Source organism: Equus caballus, chromosome 5, assembly GCF_041296265.1.
Source record: "Equus caballus isolate H_3958 breed thoroughbred chromosome 5, TB-T2T, whole genome shotgun sequence".
Lineage (NCBI taxonomy): Eukaryota > Metazoa > Chordata > Mammalia > Perissodactyla > Equidae > Equus > Equus caballus.
Genome location: NC_091688.1, coordinates 34,450,022 through 34,462,471, shown reverse-complemented (window position 1 = coordinate 34,462,471; position 12,450 = coordinate 34,450,022). Strand labels below are relative to the sequence as shown.

At 40.2% G+C, this 12,450-nt stretch overlaps 1 protein-coding gene across 7 annotated transcripts in view; it reads right to left on the bottom strand.

Annotated features, from left to right (window-relative positions):
• Positions 1-10,160, bottom strand: part of ATF6 (activating transcription factor 6) — a 200,981-nt gene extending 190,821 nt beyond the window's left edge. For 2 of the 7 annotated variants that reach the window (XM_070266894.1, XM_070266897.1), the window contains exons 1-2: positions 9,580-9,811; positions 8,788-9,098 (exon numbers count right to left, since the gene is read on the bottom strand). In XM_070266894.1, the coding sequence (XP_070122995.1) occupies positions 8,788-8,839 (52 nt within the window). In that variant the 5' untranslated portion in view covers positions 8,840-9,098; positions 9,580-9,811. Of the gene's footprint in view, positions 1-8,787; positions 9,099-9,579 lie in introns of all 7 variants that reach the window. The other 5 variants (XM_070266893.1, XM_070266896.1, XM_070266898.1 and 2 more) reach the window with 5 other exon arrangements.
• Positions 10,161-12,450: the final 2,290 nt, after the last annotated feature.

The following is a 12,450-nucleotide window of genomic DNA, read 5'->3' as shown; positions in this document are numbered from 1 at the left end:
CCTTGCCGGTTCCTCCTCATCTCTCTAACACGAAATTGTCCCTGGGCTCAGCATAAACTTTTCTATCTATTCCACTCCCTTTGTGATCTCAGCTGAGTGCATGTCTTTAAATAGCATCTAAATGCCAAGGATTCCCAAGTACACATCTCCAGCCCACACCTCAAGAGGCATGTACACACGCTGAGTATTCTACATCTTCTCTTGGACATCTCCTCTTGGATATCTCAAATTTAACACATCCAAAACTGAGCTTCTGATCATCCCCACCAAACCTCCTACTGTTCTGTCCTCATCTCAGTTAAGGACAATTCAATTCTCCCAGTAGCTCAGGCCAAACACCTTGCAGTCACTGTTTACTTCTCTTCCCTCACTCTTTATATTCCATCTACTAGCAGCTCTGTCTGCTAACTGCCTATCTGTAGTCTGGCTTCTTACCTTTCCTTCCCATTCTTCCTTCCCTACCCCTCCCAACAAAGAGATGTCACCTTCCAAGGAAGCAGAGCAAGGAGGCAGATGGAGTTTTGTGTGTCAGCATCTGTGGCAAGGGTGTGACTGGTAACCAAGGAAATGGGATGGTGCAGGAGAGGGGGCTGTCCAGTGGAGGTGGCAGCATGCCCAGGCTGCCAAGGAAATGGGGCTGTGGGAGGGAGAACAAAACGGTAGATGGAAGAGGCAGCCTGAGTGGTACACGGAATAAATACATTAATCAATTGAGCAAACGGTTAAACATATCTAAAATAACTGGAGGGAGGTTTCTCACTATCTGAGAATGGATTTTCTCACTGTCTGAGAAAGAACCCTAAGATGTTGGACTGGAATTAGAAGTATTAGTATGAACTCATTTTTAAAAAATATACATACACAGGAAGGGTTACAGATGCTTGTGTACACATATAGGTACATATATTTCCTACTTCTGTCTGCTGAAAGGTCCTAGAAGCAATGATATCCCAGTAGCAATGAAAATACTGTGTGCTCAGATCTTGGTACTAAGTACTATCCCTCACTAACTGGAAGTCCACTAAAGGGCTCCTTGGAAAAATGGCTGATTCCAGGGTTGAAGCAGGAAAAGTGCAAGATAAGACCAGAAAATCTTGTTGTGACAGAAAATAAGAAAATTCTCACAGAATAATGGGAACACATCAAAAGAATACACAAGCTGATATAAATAGACTCCCACTGGTCAAAACGGGGAATATTTGAGCATCAAAATAAAATGAGAATACCAGATTACAACCCATTGAATCAAACAGGAATCAAATGGGTCCATAATGAAATAAATAAATACATACATACATAAAGTTTCTTCTTACAGTTACAATGTCAATTAATAAATGTGGACAGAATGATAGAGGGAATCACCATTTGGCATTAGAGTGGTAGTTGATATAAGCTGGAGTTATCAATGGAGGCTAGGGCTGCTGGGTGGAGGTTTAATAAGGAACAGGATATTGGTGTCATGTCATATATCTCCTTCAAAATAGTAATCAAATACTAAAGGGGAAACAGTGACTTTACAGTGGAAAAACCTGGGAGATACCAACTTGACCATGTGCTCAAGGTGAACATCACCTTGGGACAGGTCAACACAGTGTGCCTCCAAATGCAACGCACTGAGAAGAGCACAGCATCATTTCTCTAGCATTCCTGCACGGATGCATGGCCTGATTCTGGTCATGAGGAAACAACAGACAGACCCACATTTAAGGTCATCTTATAGAATAAAATACCTGTACTCTTAAGACTGTCGAGGACATGAGAGACAGAAAAGACTAAGGAACCATTCCAGATTGAAGGACACTAAGGGGACATGATGAGTAAAAGCAATGTGTGTTTGCAGGTAGGATCCTGGTCAAGAAAGGAAAAAGAGCCATTATTCAGACAGATGGCAAAATGGGAATGCTATCTGTGAATTGGATGGTAATGTTGTATCAATGTTTATTTCCTGACTGGAAGGAGCCTATAGTAGTAATATAGGACTATCCTTGATTTGCGGGGAGGGAGTACCTACTGCAGTATTTAAGGGTAATGGGTCAACACATCTCTCTGTCTCTCTCTCTCTCTCTAAAGAAAGAGAAATAGGCAAACGTAGTAAAATTTAACAATTAGGGAATCTAGGTGAAGGGCATGCAATAGTTTTGTTTTTTTTTTAAGACTGGCACCTGAGCTAACAACTCTTGCCTATCTTTTTTTTTTTCTGCTTTTTCTCCCCAAATCCCCCCAGTACATTTTTGCACATTTTTTCAGTCGTGAGTCCTTCTAGTTGTGGCATGTGGGACGCCACCTCAACGTGGCCTGATGAGTGGTGAGATGTCTGTGCCCAGGATCCAAACCAGTGAAACCCTGGGCCACTAAAGCAGAGCGTGTGAACTTAACCACTCAGCCACCGGGCTGGCCTCCATGCAATAGTTCTTTGTACTGTTCTTACAAATTTTCTGTAGGTTTAAAACCATTTCAAAATTTAAAATTTAAATGAATACATACACGTGTATACATATGTATATGTGTGTGTATGTGTATATATCCATAATCCAACCACTTCCATTACATCCACTGTTACCAGTATACATAATTCACTGGGGTTGTTAACAGTAGTCTCCAAACAGTTTCCTTGCTTCTGCCCTTGCCCATCCTTCAGTCTATTTTCAACAGAACAGCTAAAGTGAGCCTATAAAAATATAAGATGTTATTGGGAATCAGGATTTTCACAGTAGGAGAGGAGAAATGTAAGTATATAATGCAAGAAGGTGAGAAAGAACTCTGTACTGCTGACTTTGAACTGTAAGTATTAGTATGAATTCATGCTTTTTAAAAATATATATTTCCTTGTTCATAGGAGATACATGGTAAAGTGTTTAGAAGTTTCGTATTATCTGTGGCCTACTTTCAGGTGGTGAAAGAAGAGGGAAATGTGGGTAATATTGAAAGAAAAAGTGAGTATGGCAGGATGTTAACAGTTGGTAAATCTAGATGAGGGAAATACACGTTATCACTGTACTATCTTTTAACTTTTCTGTGGTTTTTGAACACAAAAAAAAACTGAGAGTGGATTGATAAATACATTTGTATATCTATAGAATATTCCAGAAGGATCCATAAGAAAGTGGTGGTGCTGGTTACCTCTAAAGTATCTCTAAATCTATTGCCTGTACCCTTTTCACCAATCCCACACTATCAATACTTAGATTTCCCTTAACAGTAGTAAACTATGGTAGCTATTATTTTTACTTTGCTCAGCAAGCTTTCCCAGCCAACCTCCACCTTGACCATTTATTTATTAATTTTCTTCTTAGAAGTTTAATAAGATGAGAATGGCCACTGGGTTTACCAAAGTGGAAATCAGTGGAGACCTGAGAAAGAGCAGTTTTGGTAGAGTGGTGGAGCCTGACTGCAGTGAGTTCAAGAGACAACGAGAGAAGAGAAACTGGAGTCAGGGAACACAAATTTTTTTTTAAAGAATTCTGCTGTAAAATAAAGAAGAGAAATGCAGTAGCAGCTAGAGGGGAAGTAACATCCACAGAGGGTTTGGGTTTGCTTTTTTTTTTTTGCTTTTTTTCACTCTGGTTAGGAGCAGCAACTACATGTTCATTGACTGATATACGATCTAGTAGGGAGGGAAATGATGTTGCAGGAAACAGAAGGAAGAAGAGCTTGAGCAATATTCTTGAATAAAGGAGGAGGGATCTAAAGCACAGTGGAAAGGACTGGCTCTAGCCGGCAGCAAGAGGCCACTCATTCCCAGCAAAGAAGGGAAGGCAAATATGCTGGTAGCTGGGTAGCTGAGGTGTGGGAGATTGTGGAAGCTCTCTTCCGATTCAAAGGCAGGGGGAGGAGGTGCTAGAGGTCTGAAGAGAGAAGAAACTTTATAAAAACAATCATCAGAGTGAGAGAGAGAATGAGAGGACCAGGGAAATACAACCGGCCAGGTAACACTTAAGGGCCTATTCCAGGTTAGTACCATAAATTTAAAGTGACACCAATCAGCATGGTTGATTTTTTTTCAGCCACATTCAGCTAAACAAGCAGGCGTGGAGTAGGCAGAGTTGGATTTAACCAAGGTTGTGGTTTATCCCAGAGAGAACTACAAAACAAGAGGGAGACAAGGACACTGAGGGTGTAAGCGAGGGAATGGTTACAATGATTGTCCGTGGAATTTAAACTAGGTAAGGGGGAAGTGATGATACAGAGGGGACGCGGGACAGTGAAAAGATGGCAGAATCTCAGCAGGGTTGAAGGTCCTGATGAATACTAAAGGGAGTGAGCTGGTAAGATAGGAGGCGGTGGTCAGAGTGGGATGTTTGAAACTGAGGTTATGTTATTAGTAATGACAAGGTTTAGACTTATGATCAGGGGAGTAAATGGCTGAGACAGGGCAGAAGGCAAGATCTCTGATGGAGAGGAGGCCCAGGAAATGAGAGATCAGGGTATTTGAAGGATCTCCTCTGAGAATACTGAAACCATCCAAGAATCATGAGGGAAGGAGCGCTGGAGATAGTGACAGTAAGCTAGGAGCTAAAATTTTTCAAAAAGTGACGGAGAATGAACCAGGAATCAGCAGATGACTGTAACAGGGGAAAGAAGTGGACAGCACTTTGCGACACTGTAAGATTTAAACCTGGATGCTTTTAGGGAGGATGAAAGGAGAAAGATCTGAAAGAGCAGTGAAGAACAAGGAAGACACCTATCCCACGTTCAGAGGCCCTAACGGTAAAAAGGTTCTGAGAATGAAAATAGCCGCCATAGGGGCTGGCCCCGTGGCAGAGTGTTAAATGTGCTCGCTCCCCTGCAGGCGGCCCAGTGTTTCGTTGGTTCAAATCCTGGGCACAGACATGCACTGCTCATCAAACCACGCTGAGGCAGCGTCCCACATGCCATAACTAGAAGGACCCACAACGAAGAATATACAACCATGTACTGGGGGGCTTTGGGGAGAAAAAGGAAAAAATAAAATTAAAAAAAAAAAAGAAAATAGCTGCCATTCACCAGGTCTTTAGGGAAAGCAGTGTCATCAGGGGAGTCAGGTTTTCGTCAGTGTGAGAAGACACAGAGAACTTTCACAAAAAAGACTGAGTATATAAAAGAAACCACAGGAGCAGATAGACGCTTCTGATCTCCGTACACATATCTTCCACGTGGCAAAAAAAAGTGGCTTTTGCACAAATGCGAGAAAGACCAGGAGGAAGGGAGGGAAGAAGAGAGGAAAGGGAAGATATACACGTGATAAATAAGCATATGAAAAGATGCTCCACATCATATGTTATCAGGGAACTGACAGAACAATGAGATACCACTACACACCTATTAGAATGGCTAAAATCCAAAATACTGGCAACACCAGATGCTGACGAGGATATGGAGCAACAGGAACATTCATTCACTGCTGGTGGGAACGCAAAATGGTACAGCCACTTTGGAAGACAGGTTGCAAGTTTCTTACAAAACGAAACATGAAACTCTTATCATACGATCCAGCAATCGTGCTTCTTGGTATGTACCAAGATATGAAAACTATGTCCACACAAAAAGCTGCACATGAATATTTATAGCAGCTTAATATATAACTGCCAGCATTTGAAAGCAACCAAGATGTTCTTCAGTAGGTAAATGGATAAACAAACTGTGTGCTATGGCCCGAACTGTGCCCCCCCCCCCAAATTTCTATGTTGAAGTCCTAATCCCCAATGTGACTGCATCCAGAGAGGGGGGCCTTTAAGAGGTAATCAAGGTTAAATGACGATATGAGAATGAGACCCTAATCTGATAGGACTGTGGCCTCTCCCTCTCCTCCTTCCCCTTTCCTTTCTTCTCTGCCCTGCCCCTCTCTCTTCCTCCTCCCTCTTCCTCTCTCTCTTTCCCCTCCCACTCCTCTGTCTTGTGAAGACACAGTGAGAAGGTAGCCATCTCCAAGCCAAGAAGAGAGCCCTCACCAGAACCCGACCGTGCTAGCACCTGATCTCATACTTCCAGCCTCCAGAACTGTTAGAAAATAAATTTCTGTTGTTTAAGCCGCCCAGTCTATGGCATTTTATTATGGTAGGCTGAGAGACTAATACACTTTGGTACATCCATACAACGAACACTATTCAGAACTAAAAAGAAATGAGCTACCAAGCCACAAAAAGACATAGAAGGACCTTAAATGCATATTGCTAAATGAAAGAAGTCAATTTGAAAAGGCTACACACTGTATGATTCCAACTATACGACATTCAGGAAAAGGCAAAACTAGAGAGAGAGTGAAAAGATCAGTGGATGCTGGGGGCTCAGGAGGAGGGAGGGAGAGATGAATGGGTGGAGCACAGGAGATTTTTAGGGCAGTGAAACTATTCTGTATGATACTGAAATGGTAGATACATGACATCAGGCATTTGTCAAAACCGACAGAACATACAACACAGAGAGAACCTTAATGTAAACTATGGACTTTAGTTAATGATACCACATCAATACTGGCTTATCAATTCTAACAAATGTACTACTACAGGGATGCAAGATGTTACCAATAGGGGAAACTAGAGAAGGGGGGTGTATATGGAACCCTATGTACTATCCATTCAATTATTCCTAAATTCTAAAACTGTACTAAAAATAAAGCCTATTAAGCATTAAAAATAATTACGTGAAATTCAAATTTCAGTGCCCATAAATAAAGTTGTACGGGAACACAGTCATGTTCATTTCCACACTCCATTTACACTGTGTACGGCTGCTTCTGCACTACAACAGCAGAGTTGAATAGTTACAACAGAGACCACATGGCCACAAAGCCTAAAATATTTACTATCTGAAATTTTACAGAAAATGTTTGCAAACCCCTGTTCTAAATTTCATTACCCAGGTTAAAGGGAAAAAGCACATTCCATTATAGGCTATTCTGAGCCAATCACTTTATTTAAATTATTCAAAGTTGTCAGAGTCACAAGAAGTACTAATTACATAACCTGATTTTTTAAAATTTAACTGGCCAGCTTCTAAAAAAAAAAAAAAAAAAAAGCCCCATAAATCAGTGTGGCAACTCCCATAGAAAGAATCCATATACTACTGGGAAACACCAGCAGACCTCAGCGTTTCACTCTGGTGCCTGCAAAATCTATCCTGCTTCCTGAAGACCTAAGAAATCAGAATTAACATGTCCAACTAAGAGACGACTGTTTAACAGTTTGAAAAGGGAAGCCTGGAAAACAATGGGAAATGGGCACTTTCAGGGAGAGGCAGGGCAGGATACCTGAGCTGAGTCAGTGAACCGACTACAAAGAACTGAATGCTCTACTAAAGAACCTTAGGACTATGAGTCAACTGATCAGAAAAGTCAGGAAAATGCAGCCTGGGTATCAGAAAACAAAATATAATAATGCTATCAGGAAGTGCCCTACAGTTGAAGAAATAGCATGAAAATATAATAGCTGACGAGCTGAAAAAACAAATCATAACTACCCGACATATTGAAGAAGATTCCTTACTAACTGGGGAGATCTTGGGAGAATCAAATCTGTAGAAATAATTTAGGAAAGCATTATAGAATAGTGACTTAGAACACAGACTTCGGAGGCAGACAAACCTGATTCTGACCCTGCTTCTGCCACTCACTGGCTATAAGGCTCTGAGCATTCAACCTCTCTCAGCCTCAGTTTCCCCATCTATAAAATAACAGTACCTCTTTGGCTGTTGGGAGGACTAAATAAGATAACGCACTCAAGAGCTTAGCAGGGCACCTGACACAAAGTACTAAATAAACTGTCATTGTTACCATTACTACAGTATTATATTTGGCTTGCGAAAATATAAGACTGGAACAGACAGTCTAAAGTTTTTCCAACAACTCCTAGAAAATCTACCCAAGGCCTGAAATAAATCTCTAATGGTATATAATTTAAGAGAAGTTCTGCCCTTGGAAAATTAAATGAGGACTTCAGTTCAATAAAGAGAATTGAGATTACACTCTTGCTACCGAGACTGATGGCCCAAGGGGGAAAGACGAAGATCATCTTTTGGTTCCCCCCAAATTTCAAAGTAGGTGAATGGCGTAGGCTCACTCCAGGGCCCACTCAGGGACTTACGCAATCCTAAATTCACAGGAAGCCCAAGAACCAAGAAGTGAATAATAAAAGGTTCCTCTAAACATTTAGAGAGCAAAGCTTCTCCACTCCCATTCCCACTTCATCCCATTTCACCCCTCTTGATGACAAAAGCAAACAAAATATAGGAAACAAGAAAATTTAGAGCTGTATGTGGAGGGCAGTCAGAATCATACCCGTTTATAGTATTAGGTCTAGGTAATCAAGGACCCGAGATCAGGTGCTTGGGTGCTTTGGGTCTCTGCCAAGACAGACATCAGCCTAGACCAACAGTGAAAGCTCCGAGATGAAAATTTTTGCATACATTCATATTCTCTCACACAAACCAAACACACACACAAACGCTCCACGGAAACTGTCACCCACATCCCACACGCTGAGAAAACAGCCTGCAGCCTTTTTGGTGGTCACAGCCATCCTGCCCTATGCTTCTTAGCGATGTTGTTTCCGCCCCTACAAAATGATCACCTGGTCCTTTCCGAGGGGAAACAGTGAAAAACGGTAATAATTCCAATCAGACAACATTTTACGTCGCTGTAGCCAGGGCAGAAACCGACCGATTCTGCTTGACTCTTCTAGGACCACGGACGGAAGCGACAAGTTAGCCCTCGCTCCCTGGGCAACATTCGCCCACACCTGTCACCACAAGCGGGCGGAAGTAGGGAGGAAGAAACCCGAAGCCACCCCTCGTACATTCCGAGATCCCACTCACCCCAGTCTTCTCCCGGCCGGTAAGAGAGTCCCGGGCTCAAAGGTGACTCCATGGTGCCGGCAACGCCAGCCGGCTCCCCCGAAACACACGCTCCCCTGCCCTCGTTCTCGGTGACTAATATCTCGGACGGCGGCGGCAGAGGGACAAACTACTCCGTAAAGCTGACGAGACGGTGGCCGAATGAAGACAAACTGCTGCTGCCCGAGGACTTGTGCAAGCCAGAAAGGAGGAACGTCAGCGACAGCTAATTGAAACAGATCTCTGAGTAAATATTTCCCTTTTGGAGTATTCAGCACTTTCTGTCCTGCTATCTTAAACGAAAAAAAAAGAAAAGACACGTAAACACTACTTCAGTTAAATAAAATGTGTTGATAATATTAAAAAGGAAAAGTAAAACCCCACTCAGAACATACTGGCTAGTTCCCTGAATGTCCTTCTTAATAATAGCACAGTGTAGATAGCTCAAAACGAAATTACAGACTAAGAAAGTAAATTCGGTTCAATTTTTACGAATAACTCGCTATGAATGTAAAAATTCTCCATATACACAAGTGCGTGAAAGAAAAACACAACTATTTTTCCAAATTCGTTAGAACTGCCTCTCTACCGGTACAGTATCTGAGGTAAGCAATAATAAATACTATGAATGTACTTCTAGAAAGCCTACTTTTATTTAAACAAATTTAAAGAAAGCAATATAAAAGATAAACTCCCCACGCTCAAACCTATCTCCTAAATATGCATTATTAATGCACAGTACTTAGTAGTCAAAGTCTTAGCGAGTTTACTTACCCTCGGACCTAGAATAACGTAAATTCCCAATCTTTCTGTTACTAAAATTTAAGCTTCGTTTCTGTTTAGAAGAAAATTTACACACTTCACGAACTCTAACTGAAAATTTGAACTGTGTTTGATAAAATAGTTTCAAGAACGCTACTTAATAGAATTTCTTTTTAAAGCATTTCAGCGGCGAATATTCAAAACACTCTACCTTAAGAACACGTATCCCTCCAGGACCAAGTGGACTCTTTCCCAGGGTTGCTAAACAAAACAAATGCTTCCCAGAATCCTCCAGACTCCTCGTGGCGGGACGATTACTACAGATTACATAATCCGCAATATACAAAATAGCCCCGGGACCCAAGCCCGGAAAAAATTCACGAAATCTCCTTATGTTGAAGGTTATTCCTTCTAGCATCAGAAAACTAACTGGTTTTCACTTAAAGTGAAATTTATAACACTTTTATTCTCACCCAACTGCAAATTCAAAAATTGACATAAAACCAACAAGTCTTCCATTCTGTATCCGTCAGACGCCTTAGCCTTTAAGAAAAAAGAAAAATCACCATGACTGAACTCCAGCAGGTTTTCATGGTTTTAATTTTCAAAAATTTTATTTTTTATTCAAAAAGTGCAGATAATTATGAAACATTTGTGTACCTATCACCAAGAATTAACAAATATTAACATTTTCCATGTCAAATTTTTCATAATATAAGAAATTAAACATTACAGATAAAGTTGAACTCTGCTTTTTCTTATCTGTTTCATTTCCCTCCCTCTATATAGGGAACTTCTATTAGGAATCTTACGGGAATCATTCACGTCCTTTTTTCTTTCTACTTTTACCATGCTTAAATGTTTATAGATAGATACATTTAGCGTTGTTTGGGGGTTAATTTACATAAACATATCATGTTCATGTTCTCCAAATCACTTCTCTTTCAACATTAATTTTTGATGATCTATCCGTGTTTTAACTGTTATATAGTATTTCTTTGAACATATATATCACAATGTCTTTTTTCATTTCCCCACTGATGGACATGTGGATTGTTTCAATTTTTTACTGTCACATAAAATATATCCTTGTATGGGTCTCCTTGTGCATATATGCAAGAATGTCTTTAAGATAGATGCTGGGTCGTAGAAGTATTAATATTTGCCAAATTATGCCAATTTACACCCTTCCTAGCAGTAATGAGTTCTCTTTGCTTCACATTCTCACCAACACTAGATGTGGTCAGACTTTTACATTTCTTGCCACTGTGAAGAGTGTGACTATAATTTCCATTTCCCTGACAATTAAAGTGGTAGTGCATCTTTTTGTATTTATTAAATCTATTTCCTCTTCTGTGAAATGCCCATTCTTATCTTTCATAAAATCTGCTATTGGATTTTCTTTCCCTAAACGATACGTACATCTTTAGACAGTCTACTCTATTCATTTAACTGGTATATGTGTTGCAAATACCTTCTCCTAGGTCAATGCTTATCTTTGTTTATGGCGTTTTTGTCCTCTAGGTTTTAATTTCAATGTAATCAAATTTATCCATCTTTTGTTTATGATCTCTGCTATTTGTATCTTGCTTCAGAAATCCTTCCCTCTTGTGACGTCATTAAAATTTTTAAAAATTTTTTCACGGTTTTACAGTTTTACACATCATTTGTTTTTATTCGGTTATTGATGCGGTATGGAAAACACTATTGATTTTGATACAGCAATCTTGTATCCAAAAACTTCACTGAATTATGTGATTCTAATATTTTGTCCGTAAGTTCTCTAGGATTTTCTATATAGAAAAAGTTATTGTATGCAAACACTAACCTGTTAAAATCTATTTAACATGTAATCTTTTTTAAAAAAAAATGAACCTTGAATATGGAAAATTTCAAACACGAGACAAGAATCTGCCATTTGTCCTGTAGAATTTCCCACTTTGTGATTCTGCTGATTGTGTCTTCATGGCAATTTGCTCCTGTAAACTGCCAGCTAAATTTAGAGGCTTGATTGCATGGTTTTGGCTTTTGTTTTTGTTTCCTCATTTGCTTTTGCAAGAATACTTCATAAGTACTTCCTTGCATCATATCAGGAGGCACATAATTTCTAATTATCCCTCTTTCAGAGATGTGAAGATTTATCAGTGAGTTCAGTTTTTTCTTGTGTAAGTCTTAAACCTTTTTTCCCCCTTTATTTTACTGCAATGGCTAGGACTTCCAGTTCAATATTGAAGTCAGAGGCAAGAGTAGGCGTCTTTAAACTTGTTCCCAACTTTAACGTCAAAATTTTAAAAGTCTTACCACTAAATAAGACTTCTTTCTGTAGTATTTTTTAAATACAAGGAAAGTTTTATTTTCAATTTTCATCAAGAAATTTGCTGTGGTTGTAGACCTTTTCCCTTCTAGTTAGTATGGTTTAAAAAAAAAAATCACAGGGGCCAACCCAGTGGTGTAGTGGCTAAGTTTGCACACTCTGCTTGGGGGACCTTGGGTTCACATGCCCGAATCTGGGGCATGGACCTAGCACCGCTCATTAAGCCATGCTATGGCGGCATCCCACATAAAACAGAGGAAGATCGGCAGAGATGTTAGCTCAGCGACAATGCTCCTCACAAAAAAAAAAACCATAGATGTTAAATGTTATTGAATCCTTTCTCTTCAATTTATTCCTCATTGGCTTTCAACTTAAACCCTTGGAAGAGAAACGAAATTTGAAAGAGTGTTTTATATCTAGAGACATAAAGGAGCCCCTTGCCTAGATCCATACTTTAAAAGACTCTGCTCTGGCATCTGGCAGCGTCTCTTGCCACAGGGTAAGAATCCACAATGCCAGGCCAGCCCCGGTTGCCTAGTGGTTACATTCAGCACTCTGCTTAGGCAGCC